The 21,202-nt window shown below is 40.4% G+C and overlaps 1 protein-coding gene across 2 annotated transcripts in view; it reads right to left on the bottom strand.

The window, feature by feature from the left end:
- Positions 1-20,050, bottom strand: part of col15a1b (collagen, type XV, alpha 1b) — a 36,300-nt gene extending 16,250 nt beyond the window's left edge. The window contains exons 1-14 of one of the 2 annotated variants that reach the window (XM_088014567.1): positions 19,069-20,050; positions 12,780-12,967; positions 12,389-12,598; positions 10,025-10,177; positions 7,553-7,627; positions 6,544-6,633; positions 5,960-6,089; positions 2,356-2,396; positions 2,005-2,175; positions 1,481-1,507; positions 1,324-1,386; positions 650-727; positions 509-571; positions 304-441 (exon numbers count right to left, since the gene is read on the bottom strand). In XM_088014567.1, coding sequence (XP_087870693.1) covers positions 304-441; positions 509-571; positions 650-727; positions 1,324-1,386; positions 1,481-1,507; positions 2,005-2,175; positions 2,356-2,396; positions 5,960-6,089; positions 6,544-6,633; positions 7,553-7,627; positions 10,025-10,177; positions 12,389-12,598; positions 12,780-12,967; positions 19,069-19,450 — 1,809 coding nt within the window. In that variant the 5' untranslated portion in view covers positions 19,451-20,050. The remainder of the gene's footprint in view (positions 1-303; positions 442-508; positions 572-649; positions 728-1,323; positions 1,387-1,480; positions 1,508-2,004; positions 2,176-2,355; positions 2,397-5,959; positions 6,090-6,543; positions 6,634-7,552; positions 7,628-10,024; positions 10,178-12,388; positions 12,599-12,779; positions 12,968-19,068) is intronic. The other variant, XM_088014566.1, reaches the window with a different exon arrangement.
- Positions 20,051-21,202: the final 1,152 nt, after the last annotated feature.

Raw genomic sequence — 21,202 nt, 5'->3', positions numbered from 1 at the left:
GCAAGAGTGTAGAAGATGGATGGACAGGAAAAATGAAGTTAGAACAGGATGGGGTGAAACATGGATACCACATAGATGACGGAGACAAATGCAGATATAGAGGTTAAACATAGGATCAAATGTCAACGTGGTGGCAGAACCTGTATCTTGATTGGAAATACAACGAATGAAACATTTTTAGATTTTCAGTCTGGGGGCCTGATAGATATGAAACATGGACGACTGAACACAGTAGTATAGATATATATAATTTACGTTTTTCTACTCGTATCTAAATGCACCTTAAGTTGACAGGTAACCTACTGGTATTCCCTGTTCGCCTGGAAGTCCATCACTGCCAGGTGCACCCGGGGGTCCAGTGTGGCCAGGGGTCAGTTCTGATGACAGCTGGGGTGCAGGAGGCCCGGGTGGTCCCGGAGGCCCCGGAGGACCTGCTGGACCCTGGGAATCAAACAGAAATTAAATCATCTCAAATTATCGTAAACGTTTATACGTGTTTGGCTCTTACCCTGATGTAAATGGTATCGGTGTCCAGATCCTCAAAGCCAGAACCAAGGGCATCTGGTCCATACTAAAACATAAATATGATGTCAAAAATATGAAGGTAATTTTACAAACCGTTTGTAAAATTTGATCATAGTCTGCTCACCGGCACACTGCGGGATCTGGGAGGCCCTGGGGGTCCTGGGAGACCGGGGGGGCCTGGCAGGCCAACGCCTGGGTCCCCCTGTGAACAGAGAAGACATCATCCAAACATTTACTTTTCCTGTCTTTTGTCTTTTTTTAAATTTAATTAAAAGATCAAACATTTTTTGATTAATGCCATCAACCTTTTTAGATTAAATGCTTTGTTAAGGATTAAGTCTAAAACCTAATCAATGCCAGAACAGAAGCAGCCTTTGAGTTCTCCACTAATAGTTGTTTAGGTTTTATTTTCTTCTCCTTTTTTTGCTAACTTTTAAAAATATTACAGATTTTAAATTAAACATTTGTTATGCACAGCATATAAAAAGTGCAGCTGGTCATTCCACTCCTTAATCATTTCACACCTTTAATGCTGGTAGTTCATTCTTTCAGGTAAATGAATTATGCATCTACTGCTGGACATTTCTGGCCAACCATGTGCAGAGTGGCTAGTAACCACCTAAAGTTACTCAGTTACATTTACTTGAGTAACTTCTTTGAAAAAAATTCTTTTCCAGAGTATTTTTCCTATGCTTTACTTTTTATTCTCACTTGAGTAAAATTCTGAATTCTCCACCCACTCAATGGAGAACAAATATGCTTTCACCAAAAATCATTTGGGATCGTCTGTAGATGCACCTTGTCTCCTTTAGCTCCAGCCTCTCCGCTCAAACCTGGAAGTCCCTGTTGTCCTTTCTGACCCTGATGGGAGAATCACATCTCCATTACTCATACGTCTTAAACAACATCAATGCAAACACAAATAAAGCAGAATTTCAAGTATTAAGATACTCACCACTTCACCTTTTTCACCTTTGCCTCCCTGCAAAAAGCGAAAGTGAAAGATTCAGAAGGTTAGGGGGAAAATGGCCAAACAACAAAACTCTTATAAATGTTTGAGACTTGCAAACTTTTCTGAAACCACTTAACACACAAGACTATAGTATTTTGTGTATGTACTGAGGCAAAGGGTGTGGGATTCTTAGTTTGCTGCTGCATTAATATTCAAATACTATAAATTATGGATCGACTGAGAATTTAGGGATGAAACTTCAGTACGAATTCTGCTCTGTTCAGTCGCACAAAGCGAACGACTCTTCATCAGTGCAGACAGAGCATCTGCATAAGAAAGCACAACATTAAATCACGTTATGCATACATGAAATATATAATACTTCAGAGTTGTGATGCTTTCAGGAAAGGCTCTGTGGCAACGTGATACACCTGCTGATGTGAGACGTATGAGAAGCCGAAACAATTTACGTAAAGCAGCAGATCTTCTTATGCATCTGAAATCTGAGGCAGTGAAACAAACAAAACCTTCTGTCCATCGACCCCCGGTGTTCCCGGGGCTCCAGGAGTTCCTTGTGGTCCTGGTGGCCCATGTTTCCCACGGCCCTCTTTGTGTGTGTAGCGAGGTCCCGGAGAGCCAGGAGGCCCCGGCGGCCCACGATCTCCTGGTTCCCCTTTCAAGCCGGGCCTGATGAGAACCTGTACATTTCAAGTCTTTAAAGCCTGAGTTTATATTTGCTGAACTTGAATTCAGTCTGTATGTGTTTTTATATCACTGAGACAAATAGGTCACTGACAGAATAAATAATTTTGAAAAATGAAAAAAGTAATTCAGTGGATATTTTCTAATAGTAAAATGTCGACGACGTGTGGACTCACGTGTCCAGGTCGCTCTCCTGCCTCTTCTGTTTGATGCGACTCTGGACATAAAACGTGGTGCATTGACATAACAATTCACACATAATAAATAAACCAGCAAACAAATGAAGAAATGAATAATAAATGAAAGTCCAGCTGCTGATTTTTCAGACATTATAAAATGAGAACTAAAGTGAAAAGTTTGTAAGTTTTTCATTACAGTACTTGTATTTTGGGGGTGAAATAAACGATGCCGAGCAAAAGTTTTCACATTTGATCACATTAGAAAAGTTTCAGAAGGTCTGAAAAGTGCTTTAAAAAATGCCACAACTTGTAAGACCAACATTTTTGCAACAGTTACAGATACAAGTCATTCGGGTTATTATGTCTCTACCAGGTTTGCCGAGAGACTGAAACATTTGCCCTGAAGTCCAACTAGATGGGGATTGACTAGACCAGTGTTTTCAACCACTGTTCCGCGGCACACTAGTGTGCCGTGAGTGATCGTCAGGTGTGCCGTGGAAATTATTCAATTTCACCTATGGTACCGTATTTTCCGGACTATAAGCTGCTACTTTTTTCCTAAACTTTGAACCATGCAGATTGTAGCCCGGTGCGGTTTTTCTGTGTATTTTTCTTCAACCACTAGGGGGCTCTCTAGCAGGAAGTGAATCATTAGAAGTCAAAATTGTAAATCAAAGAAGAACGCGTTAATTTTCATTTGGAACAACCACATGCTAGCAGCAGGCACGACGGAGAAATGTTTTCAAACTCATATGATGCAGCTTTTAAGTTGAGGACTGTCGATCTGGCAGAACAGGAGGGAAATAAAGCCGCTGCACTTAAGCTCGGTGTGAACGAAACCATGGTTAGTAGAGACCAGCGGCGTAATCATGTAATTTTCTTACCACTAGATGGCAGTAGGTACAGAGCATTTTACATTAAAACGAGAGAATTAGTGATGCATGAATGTTACGGTAGCAGTGATGGAAAAGACAATGGGCTCTTTGCACCTCAGCTTCCGCGTTCGGGGTAAAGCGGCTCGATTGTTTCCGATCCAATACAAATATCATTTACATTAGGTGCTTTCAGGGCTTGGCCAAGGTTTGTACATCGATCCGAAGCCCCAACAAGTAAGCTGGAGAAAGGTATTAAGATGTTCGCCTCGTTATACATTCACTGACACGAAGGTGAGTTTTACTTAAACTTTGTGGCTAACATTAACGTTAGCTTATGCTAGTAGGCAATATTCTCGGACATTGTTCTTGTAAAATGTGCTATTTAAGTATCTAAACATTCTAACGGACAATGTTTTTATCTTATTTTCAAGTATATTATGTGTTTATTGTCGTTAGTGTCACAGACTAACAGGGTTCGGTTACGGTTCGGGCTTTTTACTAACGAAGCCTGACGAAGCACAACAAGCCTCATAGCTTAACAGTAGCGCAGCTCTGGTGTCAGAGATCTGGTTCAGCTGTTCAGGTTCAAAGTTGCTGCTTTTAGAAAAATATGACCGTGTTGCTTCATGTCTCCGTGTTATTTCGTTTTATTACCTTTGCATGTTTCTTGTGAAGAGCTCAGATAGGACGGTGTTTACAGCAGGATGTACAGGCGGATCAGTTGCTCGGCTGTCTGGCTCTGGTCTGCTCTCTCGTTCCCATAAACTCTTTCAGGCTGAATATAGAAGTGATTCCATAGAAATAACTCAGGGAGGCTCCTTTATTTACCATCCGTATCCCCGGTAGTTTTAGGCTGATCCGGAGTGAAGTGAAGGCTGCAAACTTTGCTGTGCGGCGTTAGCTGGTAGCGACAGATATTTACAAGCCATCTTCTTAATTCAGGATCGCTTGGAAATTAATGAAAACTTAAAAGCCCATTATATTAGGAAGACAACAATGTTAATAGTATTGTTTTTTTTGCATCTGAAATACGACTTAGTCTTTTCTACCAGTCATGGTAACTCAAAGCGGAAAAAAGTGAGCCGCATTAGCTCCTGGAGATGTGACGTCAACGCCTTAGGTGCAAAGAGCCCATGAAGCTCAGCAGTAGTTGGAAAGAACATGGGCCCATTTCCCACAACATGTCTGTGTGAAGTGAGCTTCTCAAGCCTGACTACTATAAAAACTAAAACCAGAGAGAGACTGAGAGCTGATGAGGAAGAGCTTTGTCTTTCTTCAATTTCTGCCAGGAAATCAGCTGTTTTCATCCAAACATTCACAGGTTTCACACTAGATGGGTAAAATATACAGATACTGACATTTTGTACATGCAAATCTTCATATTTTAACAGTGAAATCTTTCCCAAATATTATTGCTTCTTTCAGAGTAAGAATTATTTTCTGTATTCCGGCTATAAAAATGCTTGTGGATTAGTTTGTAAAACACTTTGAAGTTTTCTACAACTTCTTTAAATTTAACACCACAGTGTTGTGGCTGTTCAGGTGTATTTTTGAAGTGGACATGTTACGTGCAATTTGAAATAAGAAATGTAAAATGTGATAAAAATACATTTTTGTGTTTATCTGATTCCTATTCAAGACACTTTGATAAGAATGACTATATAATATAGGCGGCTACAGGGTATCTTTGTTTACATTTTTGGTCGGTGGTGTGCCTCGAGATTTTTTCAATTAAAACAGTGTACCTTGGCTCAAAAAAGGTTGAAAAACACTGGACTAGACAGACTTGAAACAATTTCATAATTTAGTCTTAGGTCTTAACGTTTATATATTAACACAACTTTTATATATTCTAACACTTGGATATGTTTTAGGTTGTCTCCCTCATAGAAGGTGAACCTTCCAATGCTGTTGAATCACCTACCAGGTTTACCATCAATCCGTCTTCCCATAAAATGCAACCAGTTACTGCTAAAAGTGTCTCCACCTCCATGTTTCCCTGTGGGGATGGTGTGTTCAGGGTGCGGTGCAGTGTTTGTTTTCTGCCACAACGTTTTGCAAGCAGGCCAAAAACCACAACTATTTCCTCATCTGACCAATCCACTTGCTTTGAATGTTTGTCGTGGCGCCAAATGGCCAGTAGGATTTTGTTTACAGTTTTCCTTCGACTGTTTTTCGTTTCTTTCACCCTTCTTCTGCGAAGCCCAGACTTCTGGGGTAAATAACGAATAATTGAGTGTTAAAGTTCTCCCGCCTGAGCTATGGTTCTCTGCATCTCCTCCAGAGCGGCCATGTTGCTCTCGGCTGCTTGTATTGTTGATGCTCTCTTTTACAATGGATGACTACAACTCAACAGATTTGCAATTGTGCCTTACTCATTCCATTTTCAGATGTTGAATTAACCAGATCTTTAAATCTTAAAATATTGGTTTCAAACGAGGTAGAAACTTCCATTTGCAACTAAAGTAAAGTGAACTAAAACCAAATGTACTCACATTTTTCAGATTTTTTTTTATTTATTGTGAAACACTTTAAAAACCATGAATCATTTTCTTTCCAATTCGCAATTATACGTCACCTTCGGCTATCTCAATAAAATTCGATATTGTTTGTAATGTGACATAATGTGGAAAATCTTTGCCATAAATTCTTTAACGAGGCACCTTATGAAGAAAGTAAGCTCCCATGTTAGAAAATAAATAAATCATTTCCAGTCTCTTTCTCACCTGTGATCAGCAGATCCTCATTGGCTGCTGTCGGAGTCATGTGACCAGAATACTCATCAAGCTCCACCTCTGGTAAAACAGTGGGCGGAGCTTTAACAGGGAAGCTGTTCTCAGCCTTCAGAGAGACGACCTTTAACAGAGAAGATTGTTAAAAGTGGATTGTATTTGGTAAGACCAAATGGGTTCCTCCTGTAAGAAGCAATAAAGAAAGAAATAAAGAAATAAATAATAACAATAGTAATGAGAGAAATGGCAATCCAACTACATTACACACGATTTCAGTCAAGACAGTGTCAAATATTATCAGGTTTATTATATGAATGTTCATAAATTCTTTCCTATATTTGTTTACAAACAACAACAAAAATATCCTTCAGGAATCTGTTGGGAGTTAGGAGATTAACTACTCCAAATGTTTAAAACCTCCTTAATGTGTAGAAGCTATTATTCTGCTTTAGAAAGAAAGTTTCCTTTGAAGATTCGCCCTTTGTAGTTGATTCTGGGTTTGTTTTGGGTCAAACTGACTTCCTGCCTGTGGGAGTAGTAGACAACAAACAGAGCCTGGAGAAAAGAGAGCCACCTACTGGCCGTTTGACGCCATCTTCCCTTTTTCTGGAGTCCACCTCAGTCTCTCTGTCATCCAGAGGATCGTCTCCGCTCGCGTACCCCGAGGCCTGAGTTCATTAGAAATGTAATGTTTGTTGAAAAAGGTAGGATTGTCATAGATGTTGTAGCATACCCCTGAGAATGGAATGAAGGTTTGAGGCATTAACTGAGGAACAGAGAGGTTTATTGGAAATAAACCCTTAGTTTCGCTGTAAGAGCTCGTGCCTATGTCAAGGGAACTGCTAATAACAAGACACATTTTAACATCACTGTTAAAACTCAAGCTGCCGTTCTATAATATATACAGGGGAAGTTGTCTTATCAAAATAAACGCATCAAATCCAAAACCAGAAGTCAACAATATAAATAAAAGAAAGTAAAGGCAATAAGCGCCAAGACAGAAAATACGACAAATAAAGAAGTGAGTTTGAGGTTATTTACAGATGTCAAGAAACGATCGCTATGCAAAAAGTCTTCAGATATGCCTCTTTTTTTTTAGATTTTGCATAAAAGATTGCCAAAAGTTAGACATTTGTTATACAACTTATCTCCAGATAACTGTAATCACGGATACAATTTTCAGCCTTTGCGTAAGATCATTTTCACTCATTTGCAACAGCTGTATTGGCAAATAACAGACGTTGTCAAACAGTTGTGTAGTTGTGATAATACTCTGACAATTTAATACCAAAACAGTCTCCGTTGTCAAAGTAAAAGCGTAAAAGAACTCAGATTTCTTTGTGTGCAAAACATAAAGAAATCTTCTTTGCTCGTAATTTTGCCCTGTATTTAGCTTCTTTCCCCCCCACATACTGATCACACTAATAATGTTTTTGCTTTTCAAAAATCCATAACATAAATAGTTCTTGAACAGAAAAAAAAATGTTATCAACAACTTCCCGGTAAACTGTTGATCCAGAAGAGGGCGCTCCAGCCTTACATGTCCGCTGGTTCTAACTCATTATCTGCTGTGTTTGAGTGACTCACATACGGATCGTCCTCCTCACACTGCTCCTCTGCTGCTCTGGGATCCTCCCTTATGACCAGCTGCTGAACAGACCCCTGAACATGGAAATACATGGAAAATAAGGCAGAGCTGCTGTTGTCACACCAGCTACTGACTTACATAAAAGAAATAAAACATAAAAAAAAAGAGAGAGAGAGAGAGAAAAGCAATGCCATCGATCCCTATGTAATGAGGTAAAATTATTTGGATTCAATTTCTCATTTGAATTATGATTTACCTTCACTAACAGGGAAACCTGCAATTAGTTATTTGTTGGGCTCTTATAAGTGACTTCTGTTTCAGAAAAATTGTGCACTTCTTTTTTTTTATGGTTAGACATTGGGTTTATATTTAGACGCTTTATTCTGGAGAACCCCAAAGCACTTCCAGGTCAGAGGGTAAACAGTCCTGCCTGACTGCTGTAAGCTACTGCTTTGCTGCGCTCCCAAATGCCAAGATTTTGTATTTTACAATAGCATTTGATTTGGTAAAATGTGCTTTTAGTAAAAGTCTGTTTTTGACTTTTTTTAATAGGTGTTCAAAATATGATTACATTGCAAAGAAATCACAAAATATTTCCTATTGTAAAGACGTGATTTTGCACAGCTAACGCCTGATTTATGCGCAGCCTGTGAGATTTATAGACAGTTGCTGTAAAATTGGTTTTCCATTGTTTTAACTTTTAAATTCTGCCTTGTGAATATAGTAAAAGCAAAAGAATATATAGTAAAATGTATACTAGTTTCATATGTTTTCAGAGATATTGTTTTTGAAGTTTGATATTTTGATTTTCTTGTGTTTAGAAACTGCATTTTGACATTTCCATTTGTCTGTTCCCACTGCTAGAGATCTAAAGACAAATAACTGAGTACAATGTGGTTTAATGCCATGTATAGATGAAATAATTCAAGAAGTTACATACATTTACATGTCCATGAAGCCTGTCAGTGTCTTAAATTCTTAAATTCCCAAGAATGTAAGAAATTCCTTTTCTTAAAGCGTCATAAAGAACATAAATATCACATGACTGACTGCTTTTCTATTGTTTTGCTCAGGAGATTGCACAAGTGCTGGTGCATTTTCTGAAAAAACACAGAAAAGTCATTGGTTCCTTTCATCATTAATCATTACATTTACGGTGCCCCAATCCATAAACACACTGATTGAAAAAGGACGGCGTGCCACACTGAACCGGTCCACAGCACCGAGAACAAACCCGCTCTGTGACCCAGATAGAGCCAAGTTGACAAACTGCTGCTGAGCGGCTCACATTCTGCCGCTCATGCTTCAGATAACCCATTGAGGAAGTCAGGCCACTTTGAACAAGCACTAAATGAAGTGATGATGGCTACAGTGGCTCACCATGGCAACAGGAATGGATCACGTCCAATCAGTTGCCAAGTTGGTATAATATCATTGCTACGGCTTTAAAAACCCGCCTATTCTAAATAATGGAGCCACACGCATTGTATAACAATATAAACAAACTTGTTTTGAAATCCAATATGTTTTCTTCCTTTGTGGAAAACTACTTAGGGGTTGCCCTGACTGGCATAATCCAAGGCCTTGACTGGACCACAACTAAAGACATGCCGACATTTCGGACTTCCTCGTCTGTTATTGGTTTACTCCCCCGTCCTTCTTTGCTGTCCTCTCCTGCATCTCCCCCCTCTTCCGTCCTCCTCCTGTTATTTCCTCTCATCTTGCCCTCTCCCCGTCTCTGATCTTCTGAAACATGCAGGACAGAACCAGCAGCAGAGCCAGTCCTGCTGGACGCATGGGAATCCGCGGAATGCCGATCCCGGTTTTCGGAAACAGTTATATTGACTCTTTGTAAAAATGTTTTTTCAAAGAAATGGTGATGTTCTTGGTTAATAAGGTGTGTAAGACCTGTGAGATTTTTGACTATTTACTTAATGGAAAGTGCCAGTTCAAGTGGCGACAGCTAGAAATATACAGGATAGATCTTATATACATTTATATCTATACAAGACCTGGGATGGATGGATATTTAGATAACTATTACTAGAAAACCATTAAAATGATAAAAGTCGATGGCTATTCCTCAGAAAGCAGGAAACAGGCTGACATTTCTACATTGCTGAACATTCAGAGGTGCCTTTTGAGACGACTTTCATCTGATATCCACAGTAACGAAAGGCATGATGAATCTAAAGTGATCGTTTTCTGTCTCTGCATCCAGGACGGTGGATGAATTAAAACCAGAACAGAGACGGATTAATTGGGCTGAATGCTGGAACGTTTCCAGAGGAGAGAGATGAAGTCATGCATTTCATCTCTGCAGCAGGGTAATGAGAGGCCCGTCTGCACACAAATACTGACATGTTCTTCCTTTTTGTCTATCTTTATTTAGGAAAAAAAAGCAGTTTTTTCTAGCTATTCACCAGAGATTAAAAAACACAACATATGTATGAATAATGTGTTTTACTCACCACAAACTTATCTAAGCCTGTGCTTCCTGCACTTGCGACAAAAATGCCGGAGTTTGGTGAAAAGGTGAGTTTCTCTGGCCGGCGATGGAAAGTCGTCCTCTCAGCCTCACCGCAATCCATGTAAAGACGCACCTCATTATGGTCCACCACCAACTGCAGCACAGAAAAAGCTACTTGATACAAATATATTTTGCTGGGTTTTCTTTCTAATCCACTCATACATTCAGTATTATTGTTTTCTATGCGTCATAAAATTCAACAGCTTATGATTGCTGGCTACTTTATCTTTGTTGTGTCCCACATCCCAAAATAAAGTGTCATCTTAATTTAAAGCTAATATTAAGCTACATTTGAGCTTAAAACCCTCCTAAGAACAATTACTTAGTAATGAGTTTGCAAAATTAATGCTGGATTTTATTATCTTAAGAGAAGTGGCTGTGGGACGCCTGCTCCATGTCAGTGTAGTAAAACCTGAAGAAAATGAAAACATGTTTATCTCTGTTACTTGTTTCACTAAAGTTTATTCAAAAAATTTTCATAGAAGAACTGCAGTGCTGGTCACTGATCATTAGATGGAAGAAAAAAAATTACTAGATAGATAGTACAAAAAAGGATTTCAAATTGCTTAAAAATGCTGCTGTGTCGCCATCTTGGACTCTTTACTACATGTGTGTTGCTACACGACAGGCAGAGGATTTGATACAAAGAGTTTGTGGAGCATGTCAAAGTCTCAGGAATGCGCTCATCAAAAGTGATGTGTTTAGTATTTTAGGTTAAAGATAAAAACATGTTTTGATCACATCAATTCATGAGTGAGATTTCACTTTTTGTTCCATGCTGTACATCAGTCTGAGGGAAACCAAGACCTGGCAGGAGGCACTGTGATGTCACATGGTCACACTCTGACGTCACGGTCAGATCATGTAGTTCAGAACGATATGGATGGAAATTGAAAGATGCCACACTGACATCAGAGTGTGACACTGCAATGTCATAGTACCTCTGTGATGTCACAGTACCACTGTGATGTCACAGTGCCACTGTGATGTCACAGTAGCTCTGTGATGTCACTGTGTTACACTCTGATGTCACAGTAGCTCTGTGATGTCACAGTACCACTGTGATGTCACTGTGCCACTGTGATGTCACAGTAGCTCTGTGATGTCACTGTGTTACACTCTGATGTCACAGTAGCTCTGTGATGTCACTGTGTTACACTCTGATGTCACAGTACCACTGTGATGTCACTGTGTTACACTCTGATGTCACAGTACCACTGTGATGTCACTGTGTTAACTCTGATGTCACAGTACCTATGTGATGTCACTGTTACACTCTGACATCACATGTATCTGTGATGTCACTGTGTTACACTTTGATGTCACAGCGTGGAATCGTGGCGACAGATTGTGACACTGTGACATCACAGTGCCTCCTGTCAGCTCTTGGTTTCCCTCAGAATGATGTACAGCATGGAATAAAAAGTGAAATTTCACTCATGAACGGATGTTTTGCGTGTGTCTTCACAACATGAAGTTTTAAAGGGCCGGTCTTTTTGCTTTTTTCCAAGTTCCACCTTTGTGGTTTTACTTGTTAGGGTACAAAATGATACATTTTGACATGGGATGTTTCACTCCAACAACGGGTCAATCCATACCATCCAGTGTTTTTCCCTCTAAGTGGGGAGACTGTGTTCTGACGAGTTCAGGGTCTAAAGCAGAACTTGTTGAACAAAGAGGGCATAAACTCCTGTCATTTGTTGGGTGATCTAATGAAAGCAGCAGAATATACTTTCTGCATTTTGACACTAAATGTTATCAATTTGTCTGATTTAAAAAATACTTTTTTTATCACTTTTGTCAGATAAAATTGGTGTCAATCAACTCGACCACGTTTGTGCTGGTTTGTGCAGCAAAATGTTTTGTTTGTGCTGATCTGACTTTGAAGATTTGGATGGAATTTGAAAGGTCATTCTGATGTCATAAATAGTGACATCAGAATGACCATGAAACATCTGCACTGTGTCAGTGTTTGTCAGTCTATCAGTGCCAAAAGGTCACTGGACGACCTTTTGACCTCTAAATTTTCATAAATATCTTCAAAGCCATAGCAGCACAAAGATAAAAATGTGCTGCTTAAACCAGCACAAACGTTTGACACCATTTTTGTTTGATTTGAAGAAGGTGGGAGGGGGCAACTTCACTCAGGTAAGTCAGTGCTAGATTTTATTTATTAAAAGAGTAATTATATTTAAGAAAATGGTATAAAAAAAAAAAAAAATACATACAACACGAGCAACTAAAAAAAACTGACAGATATTAAAAAAAGAAAAAATGAAGACGATTGTTTACTTCATCAGCCTACCGTGAACCGTGTCCACTGGTCGGTCATGTCTGGGACGCTGAAGGCAGCAGCCTTGTGGCTGTGGGACGCCTGCTCCGTGTCGGTGTAGTACAGAACGATTCGCTGCAGGCCTCCGTGGACCGGTGTAAGGGCCAAACCCAGCTCCACTACCTTCTGATGGGCGTCTGTGATGGCAAACAGGACGCCTCCTCTCTGGGTGGCCGGACGCATCTGAAAGGGACGGAAAGAATGGGGACATCAGGGACGCTGAATGACACAAAGGTTTCCTTACATGACGTTTTTAAGCTCAAAAGCACTTGATAGAGGAGGGACATTGTTTAAAATCAGTACCCTGGCGACTCCATCCCATAACAGAACAACGTCTGAAAGTGTCTTGGCTTCGGATCAGTACCGTGACAATAATGGCAAAGTCCCTGTAGAAAGGCCCGGGCACAACCGTCCTTGTGAGTCGGCCGACGTTGGTGTCGCTTCCGAAGCTGTACGCTGGAAACCCCTGGAAGCCAGGAGTGAAGGAGACGGCGGGAGGCAGAGGGATGCCAATCAGAGTCATCAGGTCCAGATGACTTCCTGAGGCTTTCTCTGACGGAGACAACGCAAAGGTGAAAAGGTCAACGACACAGAGCAACTCTGGGAGAAAACCCATCGATCCGTCGCCAACTGCTCAGTTAGGGAAAGGAGGCGTTGATGTTTTTACTTCAGATGCAGACATTGATACCTCATGTTGTGTTGACGACGTTTCTAACAGCTGTGCAGATCTGTCTGCTGCTTTGCTAATTCATCCCAGAACGTGGGACTAAAAGAGCAGAAGTACGCGCGAATCGCTCCGACGCAACTTTGATTTGGGCTGACCTGATCCTGACGACCACGCGTCGCTGCCCTGCCTCACACCGACATAATCCCTCCAAACAGAAAAGCACGCACCGTGTGGTAGGGCTGTTGTAAACGAATATTTTAGTAATCGAGTAATCTATCGATTATTCTTACGATTAATCGAGTAATCGGATAAAAAAAAATTATAAAATGAAATATTGGTAAATCTGGCATAATACCGGTGTTACTATCAGATATCAATATCAGTCCAATTTTTCATATTTGAGCATCCCTAACAGTTGCTTTTTTGTAGTTTAGAAAACTAACCTGTAACAATAATAGCTCACTTTCTAAGTTAACCAGAAGAAAAGTTATAGAAAAATCTGAAATTATATTGAATTTAATAACAAAGAGGCAGGCTCACAAATATGCTTATAAAAAATGTCTACAATCCAGCTTTTAGTTTATGTATTCATCTTCAGTGAGTTTAATAGATTAATTAAACTCACCTTGCCACCTAACCTGTCACGCTTTGGGTTTGAAAATACGGGAAATGCCGCCTGGAGTGGGAGGAGAGGGCGAATGAACGAACGTAAGATGGGTGGAGGGGAGGAAATAGACCAGCGGACTGACGAACCGTTAGACCGGGGGACGAACACGGGGGGAAGCAATACGGGATATTTACGACACCTTCACTGGTCACACTCAGAAACTCATCTACCAGCCATGTACGATGCGCTCCGCCACCCGTTTCTTCAGACCGGGATATGAAATTTATTGTGCGGTTCGTCGGTAAAGCTACATTTACACGGTAAGCATCAGCTACTCAGCCGCCCGCCCTGTTCAGTCTATCCGCTCACCTCAGCGCTCTTCCCGCCGTTCGCTTTCAACCAGCAGCCCCGGAGGAGAAATGCTGCCGTACTCCAGGCATTCCCCCAGTCATTTTAAGGATGCTTATTGGTTCCCCAAAAACGATAAAAAGTCGGGCATTATCATCAATCTATAAAATCCCCACGGGCCAATCTTGAAGATTGGACTTTATGCCGCTGAGACTTAGCTTTTGTCAACAACTCAGAGGCGGAAGTGAGAGCTCCGCGCAACGCAAATGAAGTCCCGGCCGGAACACGGTGCGCTAACTAATAAAACATAAATTAACGAAGCTTCGAGGCAGGTAAATTTTCCTCGAGGAATTTTAGTAATCGAGGTACTCGAATCATTCGAGGAATCGTTTCAGCCCTAGTGTGTAGTAATTAGAGTATTCTCGGTGTGTGTGTGTGTGTGTGTGTGTGTGTGTGTGTGTGTGTGTGTGCGCGCGCAAAGGGACGGCCTCGCGCCCCCGTGATTCCCCTTCCGAAGGAGCCTGTCTCCTGTAGCAACAAGATCAGCGTTCAGGACAGGCTAGCCCCTTCATCCTATATCCCTATCATGTGCACAAACACACACACACACACCCACACATAGACACATGGAAAACTCACACTCTAGAACACACACAAAGACCAGACCAGGCCAGACAGGCCAGCATTTGCTTGTCTCTAATTCATCGGTCCTAACGAGTGGAAACGAGTGTGATTAGAGGTTTGTGGTTGTGTGTGTGTGGGTGGGTGTACAGCTGCGCGTCACTCACACAACTACATGTTTAAAAGTTTATTGTTGCCAACAGAGGTGGGAAAAGGTGCAAACAAAGTCCACATGCATAAACTGAAACTCTGCTAAGACCCCACACCTCCAGTCCAGATGTGCAGGCCTCAGGCTTCTGCAATGGCCAAAAGGAGCAGATGAACTCCGAGAGACCTGAGGTTTTGACCGGCCTGGTCAACAAATTGTTCAGTTTTGCTCCCGCGCTTTGAGGTTATTATTTGACATTAATGTTAAAAACTAATCCAACACTTGACTTGGCTGCAGAAATCTGTCAGAGAGTATCATATCAGTCGTTTGCTTGGGCAACTTCCCAAACCTGCAGGTTTGAGCGAAATGTCAATCACAACATCGTTCCAAGTCAGGTTTCCTGAAACTAAACCTTTATGAGTCCTAAAATACCAACTACTGTACTTTTTTTATTTTTCTCTAATAAACTGTGTCAGTAATATTACATATGAATTATTTATCATGGCTAACAAGAAAAATGAATGAATGAATAAATAAATAAATAAATAAATAAATAAATAAAAGCGATCAATTAATGTGGTAAGTAATGTGTTTTCATATTTTACAACCTAAAATATGAAAACTAGAGGTATGCCGATCGATCGGTCACCGATCATAATCGGGTCGATTTTCGTGAAAAAGTGCATGATCGGTGATCGGCGATCATTGGCTCTTGTTGCCGATACCGATCATCTCATTTCCAGCCTGCCTGTACAGCTGGTCTCCTCTTTCCTTCACTCTGCGCAAACGCGTAGCAACAAATCCTAAGCGATGTGTAACTATAACGCACTGAGTGAATGGGGAAGTTTGCGTGTTGCGTGTTGCGGCGGAAAATTGAAGCAGGTCAAAATGCATCAACACAACGAAGCTAATACGTCATAAAAACAGTGCCATACTTGACGGAGGTTGGCTACATCGAGGTTCACTGCAGTAAAAAAGACATACAAACACTCACCTGGATTAGCATGACGGTCAGAAAGCTAAACAAATAACCCGCAAAATTATTTAAGTCTTCGAGCTGCGATGTAAGACGCTGGTTCTGCTCTCCTGTTGAACCGCTGCTACGCTACAGGTAGTAATATTTCACAGACTTCGCTTCTGCTCCACCTGGTAGTGACTCTCACACCGAACCTGGTTAAAGCTGCAGCATCTAACCTAAAAAAAATAAATTTTACATACGTATTAAAACTTTAGTTGTCCTAACATGAGACAGATAATCTCTGAAAAAATAATCCCCTGTTCTGCATAATTACTCCGCTCAGTCAGAAACAGCCAATCAGAACTAGCAGTAATCAGCTAGCCGCCATGCTAACAGGAAGTTTTCATTCAGTAACTCTGGATTGTTTATTGTAATGGAACCTGTTTTGCCTTTGAATGTTAAGTTTTATATTTGAATTTTTTTGGCAATGTTGAGAGGTTTTATTTTGGCTCTTTGCATTATTTAGCCTCTTCAGAGCCTTCATATGTTATCAGTCTGTTAAAGATAGTATTATCAATAGCAGTACAATTTGCACAATGCCTGTTTTGTTTAGTTTTCTTCTTGAAAAAAGTTATTAAAAACAAGTTTTTGTCTAAATTAAGGTGAATTCATGGTTCCTTTTTCCACATAATGTAACCAGTAGTGTTTATGATAAAAAAAAAATAATAATAATTATGTGATTGGTATCGGTGATCGGTATCGGTGATCGGCCCTCATGGGTGATCGGTATCGGTATCGGGAGGAAAAAACCTGATCGGCACATCTCTAATGAAAACACAAGTCTGAAGATCACGTCTACAAAACAACTCAAGTTTCTGAAGTCTGTTTAAAAAAAGCACATCATCAGATTCTGGCAGAGTTCAGTAGTAACTATCGTCACATTTACTCAGTTGCATCGGTGATCCAGAGTGAAATCTAGACTTCAACCTGACTGAAATGCTGCAGTGGATCATTGGAAGAGCTGTGAAGAAACTGAGATCTGTAGACCTCGATGAATGAAACAAAAGATTAAAAATCTTACTGTAAAGAAAATGAAACATTTCCAACTCTGTAAAACTCCAAAACTGTGCCTTGTTATGTTCTGCATCTACACATTTAGTTTCAACTGTAAATATCGATGTAAAAGTTTTTGTTTTTTTTAATTCCTTTCTTGTAGCTTTAAGATTTTCTTTAAGTCTGGAAAATCTATCCTCGATTTTATCCAGAGTTTTCTTCATTTCTACATTTATCCAGACTTGGAAAGTAATAAAACTTCGCACTTTTCCAGATTTTTTTAAAGGACTATCTATCACCAACTTTTAGACCATTTTTTTTACTTCAGCATCAGCCATACTCATAGCTCCATCATGTGTTCAAACTTCTGAGCTATTTCTGATTATTCTTTTGTTGTTGCCAGTAAAATATCTAACGCTCACCCGTCCCCAACGCGACCTCCCATTCACCATTGATTCAGTTTCATTCAACGCTTTCCAAATACCAATCAACCGGATCTGTCACTTGTCTAATTACAAATTTGGGGTCGTGTTCTCCCCTTGTCACAGTCCCTCCTCCTGTAGCTAATCCTTGTCATGTCGACCACATGAAAGCTTCCATCGGCTTGTTGAGTCTTGTAAAAACCAATATTACTGACTCCCTCAGTGTGGCCATCTATAACCTTTTAATACCTCTTCGACCCTGGCTGCCACATAAAAGCTTCCAGCTGCCTGAGCCGCTCTCTCAAGATTTCTTTTTTTGAGTCTGCAGACTTAGCTTGGACCGTTTCGTGGTAGACGTGTGTCGCATAGCTCAGATGCTCTCAGATCACGAAACACACTGGGAAAACCTTCATTCTAAAAAAAACATCAGCACACAAATTAGAGATTAAAGACTGCTTGGTGTGATGATATTGGACATCTTACTTAACGTTAGCTAACATGAGGCGGACAGACAAAATCAAGAATGTTAAACTGGTCATACATGTACAGATATTTAAATGTATGGTCCAGATTTTCTGAAGAATCTTTCTTGGAAGTTGTAGCCAATAAGGAAACTCAAGTAAATCTTAAAAGTCAGTCAGATGAGGGCCCCATTTCCAACTGAGTTTAATTGAAAATGCTCGTATATGTGGGTGGTGACACTGCTATCAATCTATATTTGCACCACCGATGGTTTTTAAAGTTGTCCCTGTGTTACGCTAACGTCATAATGGTGGAACCTGATGGCTGTATCAACCCACCTGATCAACTGCTGTGAAAAACGATTTGCCCCCTTACTGATTTCTGCTATTAAATGTTTCAGATCGATAAACAAGTTATTATAAAAATCTTGATTTTCCAAATCAAAAGTTGTCCAACTCACTTAATTTTCCCAATACACATTACTGCAACCTTGTAGCATTATGAAATGCCTCATCAGACAACCTGACATAGGCTAGAAGATCTCAAAATGCAACTCATCAAGCTTACAGAAATTCAAGAGCAGATGAGAAACTACGTCATTAACAATTACACACAAAACCTTACACTTGAAATAAGACAAAACTAGCTTACAAGTACATTTTTAGTAAGGTATAGGAGTTTGTTTTAAATCAATAATTGCTTAATATTGATGAAAAAGTTGTAGTTTCACTGGCAGATTGTTTCACTTATGGGAAAAAAAAAAGTCTTGTTATAAGTTAAACAACCTGTCTGTGGAACTAGTGCTTTAAAAATCAATATTAAGGAAATATTTACTTAAAATAAGCTCCTATATCTTGCTGAAGATTTAGTGTTTTTGCACTAAATCAGAGCCATTTGTTAGTGTTTCCGGTGAACCACAGTGAGTCATAATCCACAGATGGAGACAACGTGGTGCAACAGTGAACCTTTCCAAGAGGAAGAAACCTGCTTCAAAAGTGAACTCAGTAAAGCTGTTCACAGAAGAGCCTAGAACATAATCTAAAGCACGGCATGTCCCAACTTTCCTCATGGTCAGTGTTTATGATTTGATTACTGGGCAGTGGTGGCCACTATTTGCGAGTGCCAAGACCAAAATCACGGTTGACCAAAAACAGCACGAATGCCTGTCTCGTATTTCTCACAAACACCACCAGTGTGTTTTTTTAGGCATGGAGGTCCAAAACTGCAGGACCCCCCCCAATAGACTATTGGATCATTTGATCAGTGGGATGACTTTGCCAATGTCTTACTGGCTTTACTTTTTGTTTATGAGACTGAACTGTTCAGAAAAGGTCCACTGGGAACTAAAGCCATTGACAATCACTCACCACTCTTCCACTGTTTCAGTGGTTTATTCCCAGACCTGCCTTTGGTGACTCCACCTGAGTTCGCCCTAGAAGACGATGTCAACGTTTTCTTATTGTCGTGGGAAACTAAATCCCCTGAGGTGTGTGGAGCAGAGGACGGCGCAGTCCACCCTGTCCCGGTGTCCTCCACATGGTTCGCTGTCACCGCATCCTCCTCTTCTCCCTCTCCCCACTCCGACGGAGTCCCCGGGGTTGGGGAAGGCTCCGGGGGGGAGCTGGTTGGAGAGGTAAGGGCAGGAAGAAGATGGGTGGTTTTTGGCTTCACCCAGAAATAGTTCCACCACTGGGCACACGCTGGAGAGGTCAGGAAAACCAGCGCGAGACAGAGGTGAACAGCTCCCATCCTCTTCTCTGTGGTGGAGAGGCTGAAGGTGGTCCGACTGGTAACACACACAGAAGCCAAGCAGGTGCTATTTTCCTATCTGCAACAGGTGACAGGTGGATTCTGACGGAAGCGAAAATCCAGGAGATGATGTCCACAAAAAAAAATAAAAATAAAAAAAATAAATAAATTCCAAAATGTAATTGTCTGGTTTCCAACTCCTTGTTTTTCCAGTTTCTCTTCTCTTTTCCCTTTATCCTCTCTTCTTCCTCTCTTTGTAATGACTTGTTTTCTGCTGCAGCCTCTCGCTCCAACGATCTGAGGTCTCCTCCCCTCCACACCTCCGCACGTCTTTCTCCCAGTGTAATTTTCCCGTTGACTCCTCTAGAGGGGGTCAACACCACGACTGACTTGCTTGGCTCTTTTATTTCAGATTAAAAAATAATAATAATAATAATAATCTGCGAACTGATCTTTAAAAATTAAAACCAGAATTTAAATGTGTGAGAATAAGAATCAAGTATCAGAAAAAGAAAGACAGACAATAACCGTGCCCTTTGTCAAATTTGCACGAAATACGTGAACCGAGACGTGTGAACAATTGAGTTAGAAACAATATTGCATTCTCAAAAGGATTTAGCAAATCTGCAGCTTGGGGTTGAGAGTGTCATCCAGCAATCTGGCATTTTTGTTGCATGTCATGTATCTGCATTCTTTTGGAAAAAATTTGAAGGCATCTACTGCATTTTTGTCTGGGCTTTGATAAAAGTCAAATTTATCAGACCAGGATCATTTAATGAAACTTTATAGATGGATCCTATGTTAAAATAGACTAAGCCATACAACACTAATGCGGAAATGAGAAATGTATTGCCTGGAATATTCAAAGAATTTGGCAAACGACGACACTAGAAGTAAATACATTCATTTCTCTTCCTTCAGAAACAAAAGCTTGAGTGGAATTGTCTATAAACTACAACCTCTCTCTCTGGTGGAGCTTAAAGATTACGCAGCAACTACAGGGGCCCCCCGCTCCCTGATTACGACAAAGAGATGCTTGTTCTGCTGCATTGTGCTTCCATAAATGTTTGCTGAGGTCCAAGATGAGGGTCTGCGGCGCCGCTGAACGTTTGACACGGAGTGGAAGCGTCTGCTTGGGCTAAGGTCTGACTGTGTGTCATTGTCAGACCACTGTGGGAAAAAAACCCGGTGGCAACGTGGAGTAGGCTTAAAGGGAAAGTCAATTTAAATGATGATGATGATGATGATTTTGTGTTGTTCTTTCAAACAATGTCCATCAGCTCAAATGGGGAACTTTGTTTTGTAATCATTTAAACATAGTTCAATGAAAAAACCCTAAAAGTCCAACCAAGCGTAGTAGAACAGCAGTATTAGGTAATTATTAGAATGAACTGACTGTAAAATGCAGTCATTCATTGACTTTAGCTAAGCATAAAAGCACAATCTAAAAAAAATAACCCAAGTATTTACAAGAAGGAATCTCCCTCATTATATGTCCCTCTTTTTACTTTTTTCTAAACACTTTGACCCTATTAAAAGGACTTCTGGATTCCTGAAGGAGTAACCCCCTTCACCCTTCACCTTTCATTTACTGACTGCTTTACCTAGCAACCACCTCACAATAAACTCTAATTGGTTTAGTGTCACAGCCAATCCAACAAAGGATGGGGGGAAAAGCTCTGGAAAATAACATAATGTCAGAGGAGAAAAGGGGAAAAAACTAAGAATACATCCCACAGATAGACAACAAAA

Source organism: Poecilia mexicana, unplaced genomic scaffold, assembly GCF_051168715.1.
Source record: "Poecilia mexicana isolate PSO_F unplaced genomic scaffold, ASM5116871v1 scaffold_17, whole genome shotgun sequence".
In the NCBI taxonomy this organism is placed as follows: domain Eukaryota; kingdom Metazoa; phylum Chordata; class Actinopteri; order Cyprinodontiformes; family Poeciliidae; genus Poecilia; species Poecilia mexicana.
Note: the sequence above shows the minus strand (reverse complement) of the source record. Positions and strands in the feature narration are given on the sequence as shown.